The 26,592-nt window shown below is 45.0% G+C and overlaps 1 protein-coding gene across 9 annotated transcripts in view; it reads left to right on the top strand.

Moving 5' to 3' along the window:
• Positions 1–26,592, top strand: part of LOC147018063 (host cell factor 1-like) — a 139,192-nt gene that overhangs the window by 108,416 nt on the left and 4,184 nt on the right. For 8 of the 9 annotated variants that reach the window (XM_085897362.1, XM_085897361.1, XM_085897360.1 and 5 more), the window contains 3 exons: positions 8,723–8,911; positions 12,224–12,545; positions 12,721–12,784. In XM_085897362.1, the coding sequence (XP_085753488.1) occupies positions 8,723–8,911; positions 12,224–12,545; positions 12,721–12,784 (575 nt within the window). Of the gene's footprint in view, positions 1–8,722; positions 8,912–12,223; positions 12,546–12,720; positions 12,789–26,592 lie in introns of those variants that run through there. The other variant, XM_085897367.1, reaches the window with a different exon arrangement.

Raw genomic sequence — 26,592 nt, forward strand, 5'->3', positions numbered from 1 at the left:
ACCACACCACTCACACACGGGGTCGCACTCACACCTGGGGTCTCATCCACACACGGGATTTTTGTCACCCATCTGGTCGCTCTCACACACGCCCTTGCACCCGCGCTATGCGTGCTTTGCAGCACGCATTTTGCCACACTCGTGAACACACACCTCGACACCACACACGCCGGGACCAACACGCTGGGGATTCGTGCCACCACAAGGGGTTCTGGGGCCTCTATACCCCCCCCCCCAAGCTCGGCGTGCACCCGTCCGCAGCACTCGCCTCCTCAAACTCGCTCGACACGACCGAACTCACCTGGTCGTGATCAGCTTCAAGGGGGCAAACTCCCTCCCCTCGTTCCTGGAGGAGGCCATCCAGCTGTTCACACCTGGTCTCTAACCAGTCCGCCAGCTACCCCTCATGGTCCTCCACTAACTGTGTGTGTGTGTGTGTGTGTGTGTGTGTGTGTGTGTGTGTGTGTGTGTGTGTGTGTGTGTGTGTGTGTGTGTGTGTGTGTGTGTGTGTGTGTGTGTGTGTGTGTGTGTGCGCGCGCGCGTCTCTAACCCCGTCCAATTCACCCTCTATCTCCCGTGTCTCTATACATTTATTAGTTTCTGTTGTCCCCTCGTGTCTATTAGTCTCTGCTTCTTTCTGGCGTCTTTCCCTTATCTTTACGTAGGTCAACCTTGCTTTCTCCTTAAATCGCTCCCGTCATTCCCTCTGTTTCACTCCTTGCTCTTTCACGATCTCCGCGTACCTCATCCTTGCTTTCCGTCTTAATTTTTCTTTTCTCTCCCTCCCAATTCCTTTCACCGCGTGTCTTATCTCCCTCGTGCACGTCTCCGTCACCCCAATTAATTTTCCCCTCTGTGTTGCCGTCACTTTTTCCGTCTCCTCCACGCGTCTCGCCCAATACGTCTCCCGAATTACTTTGCCCTCACCTGCCTCCATTGCGGGCCTGACAACCGTTGCACTCCCTCCCAGCTCGTTCGCTCCCACACGTGGCGTCGCCATTACGCACTCCGTTGTTGTCCGCGCTTCACTGCACGCGATTGCCTTCATGCCCGCCTGCAGGCTTCGACCCATTTGCTGCACCTCACCCCGCAGTTCTTTCATTTCTTCCTTCATTCCTTGCGCATTTGTTTCCATATTCGTTTTCATTTCGTTTGAGTTTGTTTCCATTTTCTTGTTTATTCCTTTTATTTCGTTTTTCACCCCTTGCATGTCCCCACTGATTCCTGCCAGCATGGCGAATAGCTGGGCCATGTCAGGCTCACTCGGCTGAGCCGAGTCGGCCAGGATCGGGGGGTTTTGGTGGAGAGGGGGAGGGGAGGTGTCATACACCGCGGCCGCCGCCGCACCTATTTCGGGCTCTGGGTTCGGTTGGGGGGGAAATTGTTCCTGCACAACCAACATTTCCTGCTCGGGGTCTCCATCCTGGGCCATGGATTCTAACAATTTTACATACATTTCTACTACCCCCGGCTCCCGCTCGCCTTGAGACTCCATCTTATTTCTCGTAAGGGGTTAATTTAGCTCGCTCGTAATTTGGAGGGAATCGGGGGTCGCTCGTCTCACCCCTGGACCGATTCCCCGTGAATTTAGCTGGAGACAGGAGATTTTGTTTTCCCGCTCTCTGACACCAGTGTTGCGAATTCGCGCCCGCCGGCGTGCGAACGGCCACGCGACTCGAATGGCGGCCGCCTCGCCCACCGGACGGACAATTCTGTTGTGACCCTCTCGGACTAACGCCGGGAGCTAGTCACGGGTGGGCCTTTCGGCCTCACCACGATCGTGCCAATCGGCCACCCGCGTGGGATAGGGTTGTTCGCCAAACTCGACCTACCTAAGTACCCACGCGGATGGTAAACCGGGCGATCGCACCTCGCCGCAGGTCGACTCCGGACACGGGCCGCTTGAGCGGTCTGTTCCGTACTATCGGCAGAACCGAGCGGTGTTATCGTCGGCCTCGACGGTTCCGATTACTTATCGGGCGTATTAAACCCACTACGAACCCTTTACGTGAAGCAGGATGGAGAGTCAACAAAGGGAAGGACGCAGCGAAACGGGGAACAAGCTCACACAAGCACTTTATTCACACAGACACAGACACAAAGCACACATATACAGCCAAACAGAATCAGAATGCACATAAAGCAAATGCAAGAAGAAAACAATAAAGCAACGACGACGCAAAGCTACAACCACGAAGACCGACACACGGCAACACTTACACAGTTCTACTTTACCAGACACCGCGCCACAAGATCCATACAAAAAAACCCTGAAAGAAAAAGGTGACTTCCCTTTTGGGCCATCGAGTCCCTCTCCGACGTCGGTCGACGTGGTCCCGCCTGGCCGTGACTCCGTGCCCTGGCGAGGTAGGCGAGTCCTCTCCTGCGTTCCTCGCGCCTGCACGCGTTGGCCGCTCGACACCACAAACGGAGTGTTCGGCGCTATCCCAGCGTGGATAGAGGGGGGGGGGGAAACGTGGTTGCCCGAAGTCGGGAGAGGGGAATTTCGGACGCTCCTTCCCGCCAGCGGGGTCTTGGAACTGCACCACAGCAGACCAGGCCAGCGGCCGCCAGCAAGAGAAGAGGACGAGCGAGCCGGAGGACGGGAAGAGAGCAAAAGCAACCACAAAGCAAGAGCACCCACAAAACCGCTCCGCCCGTCTCAGACTTTTATATCCCGGAGCTCCGCCCTGTTGCTCCACCCCGTTCTTTGCTCCACCCCCCTTCGAGGCGCTTCGAGAAAGGTCTCGAAGAGGGGCGTTCCTCCTCCCTGGCCGCGTCACACCGCGCATCCACCAATCGGGTGCCAGCTGCCCCACCCCGCTTCTCCTCCCTCACACCAAGCGCGGAGAAGAATGGCGCGAAAAACAGGCGGGAAAAGCCCACCGAGCGTCCTTGTTGGTTTTTGTTTGAAATAAAAGAGAAAAAGAAAAACGACTGACTCAAAGCGTCACAGCCCGAATGAATCACATAAATTCCCTCTAAACAACGGGTTTGGGGCTAACTACACATGTACTTAAGAGATACCTCACCTACGGGACCTGAATGGGGGTTTGCGAATTTCCACAGCCGTAACAGTATTATATCGAATGATTAAACCTGGAACGGACACACAGGACAGATCTGTTTAAGTGTCTGTACAAGGAATGAAAATAAACAAAACAAGTCTGAAGACTATGATGGTTCACGAGCGGTATTTGACGATGTAGATTGTTTCAGAAGTCAAGGATAAGACAATGTGATAATGTTTGACCAAGTTATAAAAATGATCAACATGATGTGGTACGAGTGACAGGTTATTAGTTGCAAAATCTCGAAAACCCGGTTTCGTTCAACAACTTTAAAAATTGGACCTTTGCATAACCTTTAAAGGTCTCAAAACAATGTTGTGGACATTAAAATAAGGAAACAGGATACGTGCTATAGCTTAATGGAGTTAGTTTGTCGAAGAAGGTCGAAAACCCGGTTCGATTCCCACAACTTTGAAAATTTGACCTTTGTGAACTTTAAAGGTCAAAGGTCAAGGATTATGACCTTTGGTGCAAAACTTCCTCTGGAACATTCCAAGAACAATATATCGTCATATAGGCTATATGGCATTTCACACTCCTCGGATTATCTATACTTTGATGAAATCAGCGTAAAAACAAACTTGAAGGGGGCTCCACGGGCAAGGTGTTCGAGATAGAGAAAAATGGTTTGAAGACTCTAGGTGGGGAATGACCTCAAGATTATGCATAAAAAATATTGTCACCCGAGCTCTCAAAGTTTGGACGGTCGTCTGATTTTGATGTCAAAATTCGAAATTTTCTAAGTTCATGACCTTGTGACCTTGGCCTTGGGACAAAAATGAAAAATCGAGCTCCGTGGGGCTATGCAGGAGCCATTGGGCAAACGAAATACCGAAACCTCTGCCAGATTCGACAACCCCCTCGGAGAAGATGGATTTTTATGTCAAAATCGCAATTTTCTAAGTTTGTGACCTTGTGACCTTGACCTTGGGACGAAAATGAAAAATCGAGCTCCGTGGGGCTATGCAGGTGCCATTGGGCTAACCAAATACCGAAACCCCTGCCAGATTTGACAAACCCCCTAGGAGAAGATGCAAATTGAAATTGGCTACCCCCTAAAAACACAATTCGCAATTTTCTAAGTTCGTGGCCTTGACCTTGGGACGAAAATGAAAAATTGAGCTCTGTGGGGCTATGCAGGTGCCATTGGGCTAACCAAATACCGAAACCTCTGCCAGATTCGACAAACCCCTCGGAGAAGATGGATTTTTATGTCAAAATCGCAATTTTCTAAGTTCATGACCTTGTGACCTTGACCTTGGGACAAAAATGAAAAATCGAGCTTCGTGGGGCCATGCAGGAGCCATTGGGCTAACCAAATACCGAAACCCCTGTCAGATTCGACAAAACCCCTAGGAGAAGATACAAATTGAAATCGGCTACCCCCTAAAAACGCATGTTTTTGGGGCGTGGCTCCGCCCATAATGGGCGGACCACGCCCATTTTCAGGAAAACACAACTAGATCATGATATAAACCTCCCACCCAAATTTCATCAGGATCGGATCAAAACCCACGGAGCTATGCTCGGGACAGACAGACAGACAGACAGACAAACACACAACAATAACGAGTATAGTGGTCACTTATATTTTTCGTGAAAATATTTTTTAGTGAATCGTGAACCAATAATTTTCATTGAGTCATTTGTTCATAATTCATTTTTTTTGTTATGCTCATCTAGATTTTTGTTTTAATTTATCTCAGGACCTCAGGGCTTTTGTACATTCAATCGTAGTAATTATATGTAGATGTAAACATCAACTCGACTGAAAATTGCAAATCTGGCAACGTACTCATAACATGGATAACTTCCACTTGCACAAGGGAATCGAAGAAGGTATTGATTTTGTGTAAAAGGGAAATGCATATTCCAGGATATTTCACAGAAAAAAACAGAAACTTAGAGGTGCCTGAAACAATGATAAACAAAAACTCGTATCTTCTTCAAAAGGAGGTTACACCCCTCCTTACATATGGAATGATCCCATATTGTTTAGTCTACTTTAAACTGGGCCATGTGTGGAGGACAGGTCTCACGAGAATACATGAATTCCCAAAATATCTCCTGGCCAAAGTCGTGGTCAAATCGTGGTGATGTTGAAGTAGTCTTTCCCACAGACTTTGCAAGCATAACATCCCATACATAACATAAAAACATTTCCGCTTGTGAACTAATCCCATACATAACCCAGACATAACTTTGCATCCCATACATAACATAAAAACATTTCCGCTTGTGAACTAATTATCTACTCGTATTTTAAGCAAGAAATACAGAATATATGACCAATAGATGATGGATTAGAACTTCTGAAAATTGCATAAAAAATTTTTTTGGAGCTTTTTGTGTAATCCTGAAAAATCCATGTAAAATTGTTATGTATGGGACATCGCTTACTCGGAACGGACCTAATTTGCATAATTAATGAAGTGAAATTTTTTTTCCTTGTGTATGAGAAGGGCATGGTGGAATATTCATGTGCATGTCAAAAAATGTTGTCAAGTTTGGTTTAATTACCATCATCACTATTTCAAATTGTCCCATACATAACACCTAATTTGCACATATGTAAATTAGTTGAGTGATTTCACACCTTAAACCCATGACTGCCATTTTCTTTCAAAGACTAATAAAACCACATTCAGACATGAAAATCTCATTGAAATTAGAGCTGTAGCATGAATATGAAATTCTGTCATTTGAGGGGACCTTCTCTTAAGGCCCTGTCACACCTTGACATTTTAGCCAGCGTATGGCAAAGTATCAAAATGTATGTAATACGCTGAACTATTGATGTTTTTTTTTCCAGTTTTGGACGTATTCATAACGAGTTGGACGTATGCATAACATATTAGTAACATACACAGAACGTTTCGAGAACATAGATAACTTATACCAATGAATGCTGAGCGTGTTGTCGGCGTTCACAATCTATTGCCAACAATAGTCTAACTTATGCATAGCGCAGCAGCGTATTGCCGATGATCACGTGGCGTCGCCTATTAAAAGGCTGCGGCTCGACAATTCAAATCATAACCGCACTAGATATCGAAGTGTCAAGCCGCTGTCACACCTTGACGGTTTAGCCAGCGTATGCCGACATAAGAAAAATTTGCCGAATACGCTGGCACACGTCGAATACGTTATGGGTAAGTTTTGTATACGTTAAGAGCACAATGAAGCACGCTGGCATACATCGTAGTACGCCGACAAATTTTCAGCATGTTGAAAATTTTTCGACGTATCCAGCGTATGATGCACACGTTCCACATACGCTGGCATAAATTGTAGGCATGTTATGCGATCGTTGACGCACGTCGACACACGTTACTTGTAAGTTACTCGTAAGTCGAAACACGTCGAGGTAATGTTTAGCGTACCAGAAACTTATTTCTAACCTATGAGTAACGTGCTTTGAACCTATGTGTAACGTATCTCCATAGCACATTGACGTATGTAGATGTATTTCACGTCTTCCGGACGACCACAGAACTTACTGAACATGTTACTAACTTACAGCTACCGTATAATGGCTTATTGGCAGCGTTTAGGGGAATTGGTATATAAAAATGGGGTTCACACAGGGGGAACCCTTCAGTGTTCCAGACTCCATGATTTTTTTTCTTCGACATGACAGTGATGTTGACACTTCGATTTCTAGTGCGGTTATGATTTAAGTCGTTGAGCGGCAGCCTATTAATTATATTATATTATAACCGCACTATAAATCGAAGTGTCAACATCACCATCATGCCGAAGAAAAAAAAAAAGAAAAAAAAACCATGGAGTCTGGAACACTGACGCTAAACATTACCTCGACGTGTTTCGACTTATGAGTAACTTTCACGTAACGTGTGTCGTCATGTGTCAACGATCGCGTAACTTGCCTACAACTTATGGCCAGCGTATGCGGAACGTGCGAGTCATACGCTGGCATACGTCGAAAAATTTCAAGCATGTTAAAATTTGTCGACAGCTCGGCGTACTACAACGTATGCCAGCATACTATGACGTATACCAAACTTACCCATAACGTATTCGACGTGTGCCAGCGTTTTAGACAAATTTTTCATACGTCGGCATAGGCTGGCTAAATCGTCAAGGTGTGACAGGGCCTTTAGACTTGCCCTGTACATGCAAGTTGCTCTTATCTGCCATCTCTACATGTGGGTGGGTCTAAGGAAGTGAAACATTGTGTGTGTGTGTGTGTGTGTGTGTGTGTGTGTGTGTGTGTGTGTGTGTGTGTGTGTGTGTGTGTGTGTGTGTGTGTGTGTGTGTGTGTGTGTGTGTGTGTGTGTGTGTGTGTGTGTGTGTGTGTGTGTGTGTCAAGATATTGGATTTCAGAATGTGAAATGGAGTCCTCCCAGGGTGGGCTCAAAGTATCCACCTTCATTTCAGTAAGGGGTCACGATTCATGGACCAAGCTGTGAAGTTTTCTGTTCTCAAAGTTTTGTTCCGAAGTCTCTTCACAATCATCACCGAGCCCTGGACAGCTTCCAACTGTAGTCATTTTGGAGTAATATTCCCAGGGATGGTTTTTAATATCTCTCTGAGGTTCTTCGTCATCATTCCCAGAGCTCCAACTATCACTGGTACAACTTTGGCGTTCTTCAGCTTCCAGGATCTTTTCACTTCATTCTTAGGTCTTGGTATACGGTCATTTTCTTGATTTCCGCATCGTTTAGTACAAAATCTGCATCGTTTAGCAGACAGCCATTGGTATTAACACCTCAATTAGCAATGCCGCTTTCTCTTTTTTTTTTTGGACCTCAGTTTGATATCTGGTTGCAATGTTTTGTTTACAATGTTCACGCTCGATGGGATTATTAGGTCATTCGCGAGCGGGAGGTACTGCCATATTTTCAGCGATTGCTTTTGATGAATGTTCCCACTAATTTTTTGGAACTGGAACATCAAAGTTTTTGCAGATGCGCTAACGGTTTACTTTACAAACTTTGCGTTGTGTACAGCTGTTTGGACACAAAAAAAGAAACACTTATGTCAGGTCATTAAGCATAACATATTGCTCTCTTTGCTAACACCACCTCCACCCCTTACCTTTCTGTTTTGTTTTGTTTTGTTTTTCCTCTTCCCCCCCTCCCCACCCCCCCCTCTCTCACCCACTCTCGCTTCCCCTCCCTTCCCTCTTTCTCTCTCTCTCTCTCTCTCTCTCTCTCTCTCTCTCTCTCTCTCTCTCTCTCTCTCTCTCTCTCTCTCTCTCTCTCTCTCTCTCTCTCTCTCTCTCTCTCTCTCTCTCTCTCTCTCCCCTTCTCTCTTTCTCCACCCTCTCCCCTCCACCGCCCCCTCTTAATACCCCTGTCAGCAAATTGGCGGGTTGTATTTGTGTATGTATATATATATATATATATATATATATATATATATATATATATATATATATATATATATATATATATATACTACACACACATACACACATCATATGAAGATTCCCAATGCATTTGAAAGTGCACTGTTGCCGTTATTTTGTCACATCACTGTGAGAAAACAAATAAAATTCAGAAGTAAAAGGGTCAAGACCGAGTTGGTATCAGAAAGTTGTATTATTTAAAGGAATGTTAATTTGTTCATGGGAGAAATTTGGTTATAAAGTTCTGTCGTCACTGCGATCATATCTGGCCCGGCAGGATGTAGACGTGGTGAATCTTCCCGATCCCAGTGAGAGTCGGTTTGAGCAGCTCCTGCCAGGCACTGCATACAAGTTCCGTGTCGCTGGAATCAACGCCTGTGGCCGAGGGCCCTTCGGGGAAGTGTCTGCCTTCAAAACCTGCCTGCCTGGCTTTCCTGGTGCTCCCTCAGCAATCAAAATTGGCAAGGTTTGTCCAGCTGTTTGTTATTTTCGTGTATGAGAAGAGTGTCCTTTTTATCGCAGAGGTTCTGAGTTCATTGGTTTTAACAGGCATTGTTACTCATAGGTAGTTGTCTTTGATTTCCTTTGATTACTGTGATGATATATCTCGATGCAAAAACAGAAATGACATCCACTCCAGTATGCTCGGCATGCAAATGCAGAAACCCCTAGCATCGGGGGTTTTCAGGGCAGCTAAACGTATATAGTGTGTGCAAGATGAGGGTTGTGATCTAAAATGGCTCGCAAAGCTTCTAAAATAATCCGAAAATACTTGGAAACTTGTGAAAGGGTTGTGCCTCTGCACAACGAAAGAGTTGGAGAACTTTCTGAACTTGCCCAAAAAGCTGACAGCTTTCAATCTCCATAGGCCGTGTAGATCAGTGTAAAGGCCGAAAGCTCATCGACTGGTGTGTTCTACTCAAACCTTCGACCATCGCTGCCAGTGAGTGGACTGCATTCCTTACGGGATTACCTCATGTGAACATGGCAGGCTTGGTGGTTTATTTAATGGAGTCTGCGATCGGAAAGACTATGCCGTCGCTCCCAACATTCAGGCCGACTTATCTGGTTTGGTTGCTTCTTTCCACCGATGGGAAGTTCATATCTGGGGCTTGTGAATGCACAGGGAAAGTTTAAAATTATGATATTTAATATTAATCATGTTGGGGAGAAGGGGGGTGGGAGTGGGTGCTGTGAGAGCCACAAGATAAATTATGATAGATTTATGTATCTCTTGGTAAAAGGAGAAGTTTGTTTGTTTGTATCAAAAAGTTATTGGACCAAATTTATTCTTACAAAACGAAAGGACAACAGTTAATCAAATGTATCCCCCTTCAAAAGTCTCCTTGATTGAACAAAATGATTCCAGCAGTCCTTCCATTTGTTGCAGCATCTCTGGTACTCATCCTTTATGATGGCTTTCAGTTCAGGTCGCATTTTGAATAATGGTCGGTGCATCTTGAAATCTTTCCTTTTCGTGTGCGTTTCAGTCGGTGCAACAGAAAAAAAAATCATTTGATGCCATATCTGGTGAATCCTGTGGGTGGGGAACCAGTGGAATGTTGTGCTTGGCTAAATATTCTCATGTGCTCAGCATTACTCAGCATTGTTAAATGATCAGCATTGTTGTGACGCAACATCCACAAACCTGCCTCATTTTTCAGGCCACTTCTGTTGAACTGCATTTCTTAGGCATTTCAGAATGACCAAATAAAACCACCAATTCCCCATCAGACCTTGTAGAACGAACTCTGTACACAACACCTTCACTGTCAAAAACCACAATCAACATCGCCTTCACATTTGAGCGCACCTGTCTTGCTTTTATTTGGTTGAGGTGACGACGGGGTCTTCCACTGAGATGGCTGATGCTTAGTCTCGGGGTCGTGGCCATAAACCCAGGTCTCGTCACTTGTAATGATGCGAGGCAGGAAGTTTTCATCATTTCCTGCACGATCAATGAATTCCTGAGAGACTGTGAGGTAATGTTCCTTCCTTCTATTCCGAAGTGAGAACCTGCGGACGAACTTTTCCGAGACCCATCTCGTTCCCAAATCTTGAGTCCTAATTGTTTGGCATGTGCTTTTGAAGATGCCAGCTTCTTCCACCACTTCATGAAACGTCATTCATCTGTTAACATGAATTGTCATAACACAAGTGACTGATTCCTCACTGTGTGATGTTGATGGACATCCGAAGTGTGGATCATCATCGATGGAGGTTCAAGCACTTTTAAACTGAGCATACCACTCAAATGTTAAGGCTGAAAGCTTCATCCTCAAATGCGTTTTTTTTTGGACACCGCTCCTTCCCAATTCTATATCCAGGCAATGCATGACGTCATCACCAGGTGCCAAAGGAAGGGAGTACTCAGTTTTTACTCTGTTTGTTTGTTTCCTTGGTTGGTTGTTTTCTTGTTTGTCCGGGCGATATCTCAGCCATTCTTTGGGCTTGAAAGCTGAACAAGTAGTTTGCAAAAATTGTATTTTTTGTTTTTTGATTACTTCATTATTTCCGATTTAATTACTTATTCATTTTCTTCTGATGAAGGTCAAGCTTTGCTGATCCATTTATATCCTTAGTTCTGCCGATCAGATAAGTTGTGCTCTCTGGTTTCTGATCATTCAAACATTGTAAAATCTTTATGCTCATTACTTACCTGTTGATTTAGTCTGGTGTCCAGCATTGATGATTGACGTTTGGTATCGTACATATTAATTTCTGCCATGCAGACTGTTGAATTTGGAGGAAAGGGGCAGTTAGGGATCGACAGAGCTGCTATAAGCTCATTTTGGCACCCTATACACATTATTTTGTGATTACAAGGAAATTATGTGCAGGAGGAGGCCATTTGGCCCATCATGCCAGCGCCACACCAATACCAGATTTAATAAATCCGTCACTACCCCTTTCCTTTGTCTGCAGCCTTTTGGCTGCTACACTGGTACTCATTTCACTGACCTGGTACTCAGGATGACAGGCTGAGTGAACCCCCTGGTGTTAATTCAGCGCCAACGTGGCTTGAACTCAGGACCCTAGGATCCAAAGCCACCACCCTAACCGTTAAGCCAACACCAGGTTTATGTTATATTTTTTATGTAACCAATGGAAGTAAAAGGAATTTGAGTGTTTTGAGTTTTAGTGGAAGTATTTGAGTGAGGGAGATGGGCAGAGACCAAGAATGAGGATCAAGAGTGGAATTGAATAGAGCAGAACAATGAACGGTATGGGCAGGTCGCATGTATGACTTGCCTGAACATGTAACACAAACGCAGATATACAACACTTATGGAACTTGCGGGTACAATAATACACACTCTTTGAAAATGGTTTAATGATCAGAAACAATTATGCACAATTTATCTCATTGGTAGAACTAAGCTTGTAAATGAGTGAGCAAACATCGAGTTTTCCACACAGGCGTTAACCTAGCTGGGATCAGTGGTTTTAAAACACCAAAAAAACCCCGAGGGTTTGAGCGTACTTTCACAAGGTAATGGAACCTGATTCTGACATTGTTCATTCTTTTTTAACAACAGCAACACTAACAGCAACAACTTGATCCTCAGGGCTGGCTTGATATCTGAAAGAGCAGCATAAACAAAATGTCAACGTGATCTCATTACATAATATGCAAACCAAAGAACCATGTATCACATGCCGAGGCGACTGCTCTTTGGTCATATTCCTCCTCATAGAAATGTCTTCAGCAAAGATGATCTCATAAATGTCATAACTTCTAATCAGAGTTTTATTTAACCCATTTTGCCCACTTTAGACTCCTGAAGGTGCACACCTTACATGGGAGCCACCAGCAATGACTTCTGGACGTATTCTCGAGTACTCTGTTTACCTTGCGGTTCGGGGTGGAGGGGGAGGAGGACCTTCAGGCAGCAGCGCCAAACCCCCTGCTCCTGGTACTGGAACACCAATGGCGTTCGTCCGTGTATATTGTGGCCCGTCTCCATCATGCCTTGTGGCAAGTTCAAGTCTCGCCGGTGCTCATATCGACACGACAAGCAAGCCAGCCATCATCTTCCGCATCGCTGCACGCAATGACAAGGGTTATGGGCCTGCCACACAAGTCCGGTGGCTTCAAGGTCAGTATAAATGAGTCAAAGGGAGAAATGGGCAAATGTACATAAATGCAGAATGTTGGCAAAAATTAGCTTTGTATCGAGTTTCATTTTTCTTTTTGGTGTTAATTGTGCATTTTAGTGTGGTTCTGGAATCTGTTATCGCATTAATTTTTTTTGAACAATCATCTTTTCACAGACACCAGTAAGGATTCGCAGGGGATAAAAAGCACAGTAAAGAGGGCCTTATCTTCCCCTGAGGGGTAGGTTGGTTTGGTTCTCTTCTTTCCCTAAGTCCTTGGCTTTGTTGTATAGTTTCATATTGGAGAAAATCCACCACAAATGGAACACCAATGCCCAAATTTAAAATTGGTCTGCAAATCAAATGCCTCGTCGGGAGCATTCGGGAGTTTTTGAAGTTTTCAGAATTTGAACTTGCCTGATGTGAGGTGGCCATTTTGGTTGTCAGTGACTGCCAAGTTATGCATGTATTGTAATAGCATGAACAGCATTGACAGAATGCTTGCTTCCTGTATTTCTACAAGCACATATATCTGAATGATTAACTTGTATATGATTTAGTATTTTTGTACGCCAGGTTATCAAACAAATAACAAAAATCAGCTGATTTTATTTGCTTGATTAAAAAAGAACCCTTGATGAAATTTGTCTATATTGATGAAACATCAGTTACCAGAAACATCGTGTCTTTATATTTACATCACAGCCATGAAGATATATTTGATAGTGGTTAATATTTTTCCTCTATGGTCAAGTCCCTCCCAAACCAGCTTGAATTTGGTGTGAAGAGTTTTTGGTTTTAAAAAAAAAAAATTGGCTGAATAAAACGTGTAACATCAGTTACCCATAGCATCCGTTACTAAAGATACCTTGCCTATTATTCAGAGTGGTCTTCATCTCATTTTTGACTCTCTCATCCTTTACCATTATGAGTAGGCAGTAGTCACTTCCTTTAGGAGTTCATGAGGTCACCCTAGGGTCACCTTCACCCATGTGCTTTTGTTCATCTCAACAAATTCATCACATCTCATCGAAGAGGATGAATTGCCAGCACAGTCCACTTCAGGAGCCGTCTTCAAGTATCTGCGCATTGTCTGAAGACACCATAAAGCCTATTGAGAATTTTTATCTCGGAGAAGACATCAGTACACAAGTAGACCGGCAGCCCAGAGACATTTGGTTAGATGAACTAGGTACCAATATCTGACTATGGGAGTGTGTAGGGGGTCACCTGACATGAATGGAAATGGGAGTCTGCTGGGTACCACCCACTGTGTGTAGACCTGGGGGACCCCCCAAGGGGCCAAAACATGGGTGCTACATAGATGAGTGAGGTACCACTTAAATCCACCACCATGGTGTGCTCACTGCCACGCCTATATCAACAACACAAACGGCAGACATTTTTCCCCACTGCAAAAGGCCTGCCAGACCCCCCACAAAGGGCCTAAAAAATTGGGCTCGCATAGACGAGCGAGGTACTACTCAAAAATAATGCCAAATGAACAAGTTGAGTTCGTAGAGTACAAAATGGGTTACAGCAGACAAACAGTCCGCTGCACTACCGGTACCAGACACCCCAAAAATGGACCCCCTAGACACTGCAGTCCAACTAGGCTAGCCTAGATATTGTAGGTACCAGCTGAAACCAAGTTTAAGTGATCTATCACACCTTTGGAAATATAAAATGACCTATGGCAGAACAATTATCCACTGCCTTGGGCCTACCAGACCCCCCCCCCCCCAATGGGCTCTTGGGCCCATCTAGGCTAGCCTAGATATTAAAGGTACCAGCTAAAACCAGGTTTAGATGATCAATCACAGCCGAGGGAATACAAAATGACCCATGCCAGAATAATAATCCATTGCCTTGGTCCTACCAGACTCCCCAAATAGTCCCTTTATTGTGTCAAACTGGGGAGGGGGGGGGGTCTGGTAGCCATAAAGCAGCGGATAATTGTTCTGACATAGGTCATTTTGTATACCCCAAGGTGTGATTGATCATTTAAAGCAAACATTTAGCCCGAAGGCAAACATGTGGTCCAAAATTGACATTTTGATCCTGAGCTCATTGTTTCTGGCCCAATGTATTTTTAATTGTACTTAGGCCTATAATAGCATAGTTTATTGCATAGATTCCACAGTGCTTTTTAAATATATGCAGTTGTTGATACTTGATCCTAACCACATCATGTCACTCACAGGACCTCTCTGCAGGCCATGTGCTCTGGGCATTGCCCCCAGGGCATTGGTTTTAACTTAAATTATCAACTGAGCACCAATAACTGAATCATGCATGATATCCCTGCATTATAATAGCAAACTATATTATATAGCAAAGTAAAACAACTTACCCCAAACAGCCGTAAACAGTGATTCTTGACTGCACAAACTTTCATCCAATCCAGTGTTGATATATTGTTTGGCTGCAGCTAAAGAGAGCTTGTCACCAAATTCAGCCAAGTGGCCAAATATATAGAAAGCCAAATGGGACACTCCAACAGTTTATATCTACTATTAGCCTCTTGTCTCTCTTTTCTCATTGAAATGGGTTGTTGTGGAAATGCAGTGGTTAATTTTTTGACATGAGTCACTTTGTATTCATTAGCCGAAGTTTGTGGTTGATCATATAAACCTGGTTCAGCTGATATCTTTAATACCTAGACTAGCCTACTTGGGCCCAAGGGCTTAGGCCAAAAAAAAAACCATTTGTTTCCTATTGCATGGCCAAAAAAAATTGGGTAGGTAGGTGGGGAATTTTTTTTTTTTGACAATTTTTTTGCCATGAATACATTCATATAACTCGATTAAAAATGTTTATTTTCCTTGGTGGTAGTGGTGGTGGTGGTGTGGTGGTAGTCGTGTGCTGGTGGTGTGGTGGTGGTAGTGTGGTGGTGATGGGGGTGGTGGTGGTGGTGGTGCACTCAACTTGCTAAAATGCACTTTATTCTGTCTTATATTACTCTACTTATTTAACAGTGCATGCATGCTGAAAATATGCATTGTTTATATATCTTCTTCTTCTTCTTCTTTCGGCTGCTCCCGTTAGGGGTCGCCACAGCGGATCATCCGTATGATCCGCATAGTGATTTGGCACATGCTTTACGCCGGATGCCCTTCCTGACACAACCCTGGTCGCCTCTTACGACACAGGGATATGGTACACCTATTTTAACCGGGGTATACACCGACCCAGTACACTGGTACTCATTTCGCCGACCTCGGAAGGATGACAGGCTGAGTCAACCCCCTGGTGTATTAATTCAGTGGCCCAACGGGGCTTGAACTCAGGACCTTTTGGATCCCAAGCCGCTGCCCTAACCACTGCGCCAACACACCAGGATGCATTGCTTTTATATATATATATATATATATATATATATATATATATATATATATATATATATATATATATATATATATATATATATATATATATATATATATATATATATATATATATATATATATATATATATTTTTTTTTTTTTTAAGTTTAACAGCAAGTCTATTGCACCACCACTACCACCACCACACCACCCACCACCAAATCACCACTGTCACCATCACCAATGTCACCATCACCACCACAATAGGTGAAACTAACCGTGAAAAGACCGATCCACAAAGCAGTCCTCGTGCGCGTTTGACTTGGGCGCCGCCATTTTGAAACTCTCATTGACGTAACACGCGGGATTCAAAATGGCGGTGCCTGAGTCCAAATTGTCAACAAAAATCGTAGGGTCACATATAAAAGCAATGGGTCAGTAGGAAACCGGAAACAAACTCCTTTTTTGTTTGGCTTTATTAGGGGGTCTGGTAGGGCCAAGGCAATGGATAATTATTCTGGTGTGGGTCATTTTGTATTCCCGAGGCTGTGATTGATCATCTAAACCTGGTTTTAGCTGGTGCCTTTAATATCTCGGCTAGCCTAGATGGACCCATGGGCTCATTGTGGTGGGGGGGGGGGGTCTGGTAGACCTAAGGCAGCAGATAATTGTTCTGTCATAGGTCATTTTATATTTCCTAAGGTGTGATAGATCACTTAAACTTGGTTTCAGCTGGTACCTACAAGATCTAGGCGAGCCTAGTTGGACCGCAGTGTCAAGGGGGTCCATTTTTGGGGTGTCTGGTACCGTAGTGCAGTGGACTATTGGTCTGGCATAACCCATTTTGTACTCTACGAACTCAACTTGTTCATTTGGCATTAAGAGTGGTACCTTGCTCGTCTATACTAGCCCAATTTTTTAGGCCATTTGTGGGGGGTCTGGCGGGCCTTTTGCAGTGGGAAAAATGTCTGCCGTTTGTGTTGTTGATATAGGTGGGGCAGTGATGGTGGTGGATTTAAGTGGTACCTCACTCATCTATGTAGCACCCATTTTTTGGCCCCTTTGAGGGTCCTCCAGGTCTGGACGCAGCGGGTGGTACCTGGCAGACTCCCATTTCTGTTCATTTCAGGTGACCCCCTACGCACTCCCATAGTCAGATATTGGTACCTAGTTCGTCTAACCAAATGTTCTGGGCTGCCGGTCTCAAGCTCCAGGAAAGAATGATGTCATCACCAGGGGTTTCCTGAGAAGCCGGTTACCGGCGACCCGCAGCCGTCTACTCAGAGAAAAAATGTCAAAGATCGCCGCCTACTTCAGCGCCGATTTTTCTATTTTTTTATTGTTATTATTATTTTTTTGTCACCACAAAATTTCTACACCCCCGTTTTGAAATCCGAGACGAAAACACATGAGTATTTCGATAAAAGCGGGCTTACTTTTACTGTTAGTACTCTCGCCAGGTCTAGCACAACACTGAACTAAAAATAACTCAAGCAGCTAAAACCGCCTCCTGCAATGGAGAGTTCTCTGCTTTAGCCTCGTTTTGGACTATTGGCCTGATACCCTGATACCATACAGCAATGACCTCAAGAAAATAAACTTTGTAGGCCTCGCAGTTTCGGTGCCGAAATGATGGCATCGAAACGAAAATCCCTGTTTGACTTTGAATTTTCGAAGAAGTCCAAAGACATGGGTGGTAAAACTTCTGGCCATCAGTAATGGGTCCAAACTTGCACTCTCGCGAGTGAGACGTTGTTGTTGTTTCACGAAACACGTGTTTCACCTCGTCCATTTTGAGCTTTTGTCAAGTGATGCGGCTCCAAAATACACGGTCACCCGTTGTGCCTTTTTAATTTATAAAGTAATTAGCCTATAAGCTTAAAGCAGCTTTTGTACATCTTATTATTCGTGGTTATTTGCACTGAAAATCGCCGTTTATTCACTGAAGTGAAGGCCAAGTATGAGCAGCTGTGAACTAGCCAACTGAATACTGGTACCGCAGGTACATGCATGTACCATAGACTTGCGAGCTTTTCTTGACGGTATAACAACACGATATTGGCGGATAATGTAAGGTGGAAGTTTAACAACATTGGGATTGTGACTGTGACGCAGTATTCACACTTAGACTGTTTGATTGGTCGACTGATTGAAGCTAGCTGACATCGAATAAAGAAATTATCAGAAAACGAGTGAAGTTAAATACATGTTTATCATTCATTTTCAAACAATATACTAGTCTAAAGTTATTAGTTTGAGCTGTTTATTAAATCAACACAAAACACAATAAAATAATAATAAACAATATTTAACAAAGTAAAATGAAACCGAAGAGGGGAAATATGCATAAAATGAATGAAAGAAAAAAAACCACCTGTTTTTGTGGAGTTTTCCACCCCAACAGCATGATAATATGAGAACTATTTCATGTCAGAAATCATTCATACTAGAATGCATCTCCAGCCATCTAGGAACCTCCGGCTTCCAGGGCCCTACGCGGGCCCTGGCCATACAGCTGCGCTCGCTTCACTCGCGGTGATGGTAACCTGCTACTTTTTAATGGTAGCCTCCTACTCCAAAAAATAAGGAAACCCCTGCATCACTGTGCAAAAGCAAGCTGGAACAAACTCCCACACTCTCTTCAATCCCACTCTTCCCTCCTGGTCTTCAAAACAGCTGTTCACCACCACCGCTTATCTTCCCCCATCCAAAACCTCAATCTTTTCTACCCCCGTTAATCCACCCCAAACCCACCTCCTTCAAATTCCCTGCTTTCCTTCATGAAAGTCCCTGTAGTGTCCATCTTGTATACCCCGTGTACCCTGCCCCATCCCTCTCCCTTCCACAGATCTCCTAGTCTCTTGTTTTGTGCTTCCCTCTCCCACTCCACTTGTCTCCTGCTCCTTTTATTATACTTTCTGTGCGTTCGCTCTTATACGAGCCTCGACATTGTATACAAAAAAGAGCAGGCCTCTGCCATGTTTGAGTTAGAATACACTTATAAAGTAGGAAGGACAAAGTTTACTCAATTCTGCTCACAACATGTGAAGCTGAGCAAAAAATTGCCACATAATGTGTGCTTGTGTCTCTATCATGAAAACTCCATGGCTATAAATGCTTTGCACAAAGTTGATGCTGGTGTTCCTTTGTACTCCCATCAGATTGCAGAAACCCTGATCTGTACTCAACTAACAAATAACTACTAGCTAAATAACTGCGAGCAATGTGAAGATTGTAAAGGATTGACAATTTGTTACCCAAAGAAAGACGCAGGGTTGATGATAAATTGGAATGTATGGAAAGCAGATGATTGAGGTCGACTCAACAAGTGTGTGGAAGAAGGCACCTCCCATGAATTACATTAATACATTGCTGATCTTACCCCTTAGTTCTTAGAACACTGTTACATGCAAAGATGGCAATCACAGGCCTGGAAAAATGAAAGATCTGGCAACGTCCACAAATTACGACCCACTTTGGTGCAATTGTCCATGTAGATTTCACAGAGAATTTTACCTGTGTACAGAATGATGAAATCCAGAGTGCCCATTGGTAACAGAGCCAAGTGAGTATATTTGCATCAGCAGTCTGGCATTCTGGATCCTACAGTTCAGGTGTCATTATGTCTGACAACTTGGCACACACACCAAGGACACAGTAGTACCCAGCATTGACAAGATTCTTCAAGATCTCCCTGCTGCAGTGAGTAGTGTCCATTTAGTCTGATGGTCCTTCTTCCCAGTTCAAAAACCGTTTCATGGCTGCAGCATTAGTTGCTCTTGCGGCAAAGCTTGGCAAGAAGCTTGACTGGCATTTCTTTGCGACCAGCCATGGAAAGGGTGCGGTTGATGGAATCGGGCAAAGTGTCAAGAGGTTTGCATGAAACAAGGTTAAGGCTCGCAAGAACAATGTCACTAATGCTCATGGCTTTCACCAAAGCTGCAGAGAACATGAAAGTGTCAGTCCATCATATGATAGAAGAAGAAATTGCACATCATAGAGAATCCTTTGAAAAACTTTTTACAAATGCACAGAAAATTCCTAATATGTCTAAGGTTCATCATGTGGCTGTCAAGGATGGAAAGCCTGCAACCAGCTTTTGATGGGTATTCATCAATGCCATCTCCAAACTTCAAAGCTGGTGAATGGGAAGATGTGGAATACAATGGCATACTCTAAGTTGGAGAAGTGAAGAAAGTTTTGGGATCTGATTATCAAGTGTCCGTCATGGTCACCGCTGGAAAGTTTTGGAAGTGGCCTGAAAGTGAGGATAAGATCTTCTTCCATCGCAATAAGATAATGAGAAAGCTTTCAGCTCCAACAACAGTTAATGTCCAAGGACACTTCTCTTTTGGTAGTCCTTCAGAAAATGATCACATGCAAAAATACTATGAAGTAGGCTTTGCTGTATGTCTGCCCATGACTGATCTGTCATGAACTCTCTCTGTCGATCATTTTGTAAAGTAATTTTTGGAGCCCTATCTTGCATGAAGTATCTCTGAGTCTCTTACTGTTGGTTTTGTTTTGCATTCTTTTATTTTTTTTTCATGAATAATTCTTCATGAGACTATATTGCATTTTTGAAATCTCTTAACTGTGTTTAAATATTCATACTGGCATAAGTATCTGTTTGAATAAAGCTTACTTGAGATAACTACACCAATACAAGTTCTCACAAACTGTGCTTGCATTAATTAACCAGTGGTGTCAAAGCCACCCAATGCTCGCCAGTTTATACATTTATCGTTTTTCGTTTTTATCTCGCCTGTTCGAAGAACAGAGAGCAAAAGCGATACCCCCGGCGTGGGCGTCAGCGTGAGCGTGAAAATGTTAAAGTTTTTGGTGCAAGTTATTTCCTTTCTAATGTTTTTATCTACCACACTATTTTTTACTGATTACAATATACAAATACGTATATTGCTTTAAAAATATTTGGATCAGACTTCACTGCAATGCTTTATAAAAATATTATTAGACTAGTCTCTTAAAAATGATAAATGTATAAACTGGCGAGCATTGGGTGGCTTTGACACCAACTCTCTGGTTAAAAGACTAGTCTAATAATATTTTTTATAAAGCATTGCAGTGGTCTGATCCAAATAATTTTAAAGCAATATATGTATTTGTATATTGTAATCAGTAAAAAATAGTGTGGTGGATAAAAACATGAGAGGAAATAACTTGCACCAAAAACTTTGACATTTTCACGCTCATGCTCTTGCAGGGGGTATCGCTATAGGTCTCTGTTCTTCGAATAGGCGAGCTAAAAAGGAATGTAACGTCTTCAGTCAGGTCAGGCCAGATTGGTTCTGTGACTTGTTTCAGGTATCATGTAAACCTGTACCAATCTGTTCCATGGTCGGGTTGGCGGCGATGAAACCGTCTCTCCCACCAGGTTTTTTGGTGAGGAGGGTGTTTGGATAGAGACACCCAGCAGAATTAAAAACAAAACCTGTCAAAGGGCGGAGGAGCTCCTTGTGAGCCATCGGCCATCCATATCTCGTGCCCAACTGTGTCTGCGGACGTCCTCCTGCAGTTGGGTTACTTCTTATTAGGAGGTTGGTGGCAGGATTTGCACTCCGTCCAACGTAAAACACTTCATTCCGCTAAACACAAAAACGCGAAGAAATCTGAAAACCCACTTCATGGGAGTAGCTCCTGTGCAGCTTCCCTTCGGAGGGCAGCTCACCGGAAGACGGGATTGGGGCAAAACCTTCGGTACCACCAATCTTTGATGATGGGAGGGAAACCACGGGGTGACATTCCCGGGTCAGATTGTGGGAGAGTGTATCGGAGTGGTGCTGAGGTGTCATCCACCAGACGGCGGTCCCCTTGGGTTAACCTGAGGTGGTCCCTTTGGGTGGGTGCCTGGAATGTCCTATCCCTAAGAGAGGATGATCACCTGTCTCTGTTATCTGAGCTCAAGCGTTTGGACATCGGTATTGCAGCACTATCTGAGGTTCGGAGACTGGATTGCTGCGAGATCATGGTGGGTGGTTACACCAACTATTGGTCTGGTCGCTCTGATGGTTACCATTCCCAAGGAGTTGCTGCAGCTGTGTCCAATAAGCTGACTCCAATGATAATTGAGGGAACACCGGTCAACAAGCGTATTATGAGACCAAGGATTCGTCACTCCTTGGGTGTCATTTCCCTGGTCTCTGTTTATGCTCCGACTGAGGCGGGTGATCTCACTGTGAAGGATGCATTCTACGCCACGCTCGAGTCTGTGGTTGATCAGTGCCCCAGACGAGATACACTTCTAGTCTTGGGGGATTTCAATGCATTGACTGAAACTGATACGGATGGTTATGAGATGTGTGTTGGTCCCCATGGGTGGGGAACTATGAACCAGAATAGCACTAAGTTCCTTGACTTTGCAAGAAGTCATGGACTTAGGGTAGCCGGTTCATGGTTTCAGCGCCCACAAGCTCATCGCTGGACTTGGTATTCCAACGCTGGCGGTGTGGCAAAGGAGATCGACCATGTCCTCGTTGACGGTCGCTGGAGGATGATCCAGAACTGCAGGGTTGACCAGAGTGCTCAGTTCCTCAATACTGACCACCGGCTTGTTGTTGCAACTCTGCAGTTGCACCTTAAATCCAAGAGAATGGTACCATCCCAACCTACGCTGGATGTTGGCAAGCTCAAGGATGAGAGGGTAGCTGAGGAGTTTGCGAACAAGCTGAGTGGAGATTTAGGGGGGGTCTGGGTGCTTTGGGAGTTCCTGAAGAGTTGTGGAGTGCCTTCAAGACCACCGTCCTTGATGTTGCCGGTGGATGTCATGGAACTCACTGTAGGGCAAAGAATAATTTTGTCTCTCAAGAGACACTGGATACCATTGACCAGAGTCGCAGGGCCAGGCTGAATGGCAGAGTTGAGCTGTTCAGGGAGCTGAGTTGTAAAACTGTACGTGCGCTAAAGGTGGACAAGGAGGCCGATGTGCGAGGAATCTGTGAGGGGGTAGAGCATCACCTGTGGTCAAGTGATTCTCGCCATGCTTAGAGGGGAATTCGCGCATTGTGTTCCTCCAAGCCCGTCCCTCGGTGTACTGCAGTTCGAGCAGAGGGTGGTAGGCTCTTGACAGAGGAGTCCGAAGTGAAGGCCCGCTGGGCCGGTTACTTTGAGCGGTTGTACCAGGCTGATCCACCAACTGTCGAGTTGGACATCAGGGGTGTTGCAATCCCTGTTGCTGACCCTCCAATCAACTGTGGTCCACCTTCACTTGTGGAAACACAGGCTGCGGTGAACCGGTTGAAATGGGGTATAGCTCCAGGGATCTGTGGCATCCATGCTGAACTTCTCAAGGCTTGTGGAAGTGCTGCACTCGTGTCATTGCACGCAGTTCTGTGCTCTGCCTTGAACACAGGCATCATCCCAACTGACTGGAAGATGGGCCTTGTTGTCCCTCTCTTGGGAAAGGGAAGGGTGATCGCCAAGACTGCAACAACTACCGATGGGTGACGCTGCTCTCAGTGCCGGGCAAGGTCTTTGCGCGGATAATTCTTGATCGGGTTTGCCACCATCTGCTTGAGCACCAGCGTCCAGAGCAGTCAGGCTTTACACCAAAGAGGTCAACGATTGACCGTATCCTTGCTCTTCGGGTCCTCACCGAACGTAGACGAGAGTTTCGGCAGGGCCCCTTGCAGCCTATGTTGATTTCTGTAAAGCGTTTGATTCAGTGAATCGGGATGCCCTCTGGAGGATTCTTGGTCTTCGTGGGGTGCCACCAAAACTGATCGATCTGATATCTGAACTCTACTCTGGTACTGAGAGTGCTGTGAGATGTGGTGGTACTATCTCTGACTTATTTCCAGTTGTTACTGGAGTTTGTCAGGGGTGTGTACTGGCCCCAGGCTTTTCAGCACTTGTATGGACTGGATTCTAGGGAGGATGTTGGAGAGATCAAGCTGCGGTGCATCATTTGGGAATGTCAAGATCTCTGACCTTGATTTCGCAGATGATGCAGTCATCTTTGCGGAGACTTTAGATATCCTTTCGGGGGCCCTCGGGGTGCTGAATGAGGAGTCGGAGTCGCTGGGATTACGGGTTTCCTGGGTCAAAACTAAGATACATTCTTTCAATGACATCTTGGATGCTACTGTCCTGTCTGTGCCTGTTTGTGGTGAGGATGTTGAGGTTGTGGAGAGATTCACTTACCTTGGCAGTGATATTCATGTCTCTGCTGGCTGTGAGTCAGAGGTCAATAGACGTTTGGGTCGGGCCTGGGGAGTCATGGATTCACTGGATAATGGGGTGTGGCGCTGCCAGTACCTGTGCGGGAGGACGAAAGTCCGAGTCTTCAGGTCCTTGGTGCTTCCAGTCCTGCTCTATGGATGCGAGACTTGGACTCTGACCTTGCATCTGAGACGGAGACTTAATTCCTTTGGTACCAGGTCTCTTTGGAGAATCCTTGGCTTTCGCTGGTCGGACTTTGTGTCCAACGAGCGGTTGCTGAGAGAGACTCAAATGAGATTTGTTACCTGCATTGTCCGTGAGGTGTCAGCTGCGGCTGTATGGACATGTGGCTCGTTTTCCTGACGCTGATCCTGCTCACCAGATTCTTTCAGCAAGGGAGTCTCGTGAGTGGAGGAGGCCACTGGGCCGACCACATGCCTCGTGGTTGCAGCAGTTTGATCGGCCTCTCAAGGAGATGGGGATGGGCCAGGCATCTGTCTGGGGGGTGGCGAGACGGAGGCCCCTGGAGTACGGTGGAAAGTGGACGCAGCGACGTGCTGCTGTGGCGCATGCTCCCATACCTGACCTGACCTGTAACGTCAGTCACCCACATGTTCATGTTAAAGTGGCATTAACTTATAACGTACCTGCTTAAATTCCATATTTCCTGGCACAGTGGTACTCCAATATTAAATCGCAATTTCATGGTTTTTTTTTTTGTATACATTGTCGAGGCTCGTGCAGTGGGAGGGGGGGGCAGGAGACAAGAGGGGTGGGAGAGGGAAGGACAAAACAGTGGGGAATAGAGATATGAGGAGATCTGTGAAAGGGAGAGGGATGGGGCGGGGTACACGGGATAAACAAGATGAACACTCCAGGGACTTTCAGGACCTTACATGGCAGGGAACTTTCGGGAAGGAAAACAGGGAATTTGAAGGAGGTGGAAAATATTGTGGTTTTGGATGGGGGAAGATGAGAGGTCGTGGTGAACAGCTGTTTTGAAGACATGGGGGAAGATTGGGATTGAAGAGAGTGTGGGAGTTTGTTCCAAAGGCTGGAAAAAAGAGGAATGAAAAAGTGAAGGTGAGCAGTGATTCATGATTTTGGTAGTTTTGCCAAAAGGGAGTTGCTGGTGGACCTTGAGCACCCTGTGGAGATATGGGGAGGGGGGGGGCAAGCTCGAGAGAAGACAGAAAGACCACCGACCTGCCTGCGTTTAGTTGCCCAAAGACAGCCTCACCATGGGAGATACCAATGATTGTAAATGCTTTGGTTTCCACAGCATGAAGCTGAGAAAGGTGAGAGTCAGGAGCACCAGCCCAGAGGGGAAAGCAGTACTTCATCATGCTGCAGATGAAAGCTTTGTTTTTTGGTTAGGAGCTCAGTTGGGCCGAGAAAGGACTTTGCACGACGGAGGATGCGCAGTCGGCGACTGGCTTTGGAGGCCAGGTTGGAAACATAAAACTCTACCTGCCAATACCTCAGGGACATGACATATCAGAATGCGATTATAGTACCGAGCTTTTCGGTGTCCCTTTTGTGTAACGTCAGTTACCATCAAGTTTTTGCCCACGACTGCAGAAGAGATAAAGTCCTTGTGAAAAGCCTACAACCCTTCACTTCCTGACACACAGCTTTATTAGGGATAAAGAGGAAATAGCCCTGTCAGTCTTAATTACTTAGCTACAATGAACTTAAGTTTGCAAAATTGTGAATTTGTAATGTCAGTTACCATGGATTATTTAACCAAATGCTTTCTTTCATAATACGAGTATGTGCCCGTACGTGCGTGGCCGTACGTGCAAAAAAAAAAAAACTTTCCAACTGCATGCCAGAAACAACAACCATACAGGCCGTTCCTTTGCTCTCGCGTGCCCGTACGTGCGTGGCCGTACGTGAAAAAAAAAAAAAACCGTTCAAACCGCGTGCCAGAAACAACAACCACACAGGCCGTTCCTTCGCTCTCGTAAACGACGACTGGATTGGGGCATTGTGTTTATCTATAAATGTGTATTAGAAATCAAGAAATTATTTGAATACAGTAAGTCATCACTGTCCGGAAGTAGTGCGTGCCCGTACGGAATGTTCACATGCATTCCACGAATTATCGCTTTCATTGAAGTAACAACTGCTGTGATACTTACACACACAGAGTTAATTAAAATCAAGTTTACCTCCCTGTCTTTGCTAGCCATGACATTCGCTGCTATTGACCATTGCCACTCCAACGCCATGGTAACTAAGGCACCCTTTCCCCATCAGCCACGCCTATGCAGCAACGTGTCCTGTCATTGGTTTGGTAAATAAATGGCTGCAGCAACGTGTCCTGTCATTGGTTTGGTAAATAAATGGCCATAACTTGGGAACCACTTGTCCGATTATATCAAACCTTGAAAAGGCACCAGGTCCCCAGCAATATACCTGGCGAGTTTCAATTAGTTCAGACCAGTGGTTGTCGAGAAACAGCGGTTACACACACACACACACACACACACACACACACACACACACACACACACACACACACACACACGCACCCACAC

Source organism: Eptatretus burgeri, chromosome 10 (genome assembly GCF_056783735.1).
Source record: "Eptatretus burgeri isolate ZD-2024b chromosome 10, Ebu_testis_v1, whole genome shotgun sequence".
Taxonomy (NCBI): domain Eukaryota; kingdom Metazoa; phylum Chordata; class Myxini; order Myxiniformes; family Myxinidae; genus Eptatretus; species Eptatretus burgeri.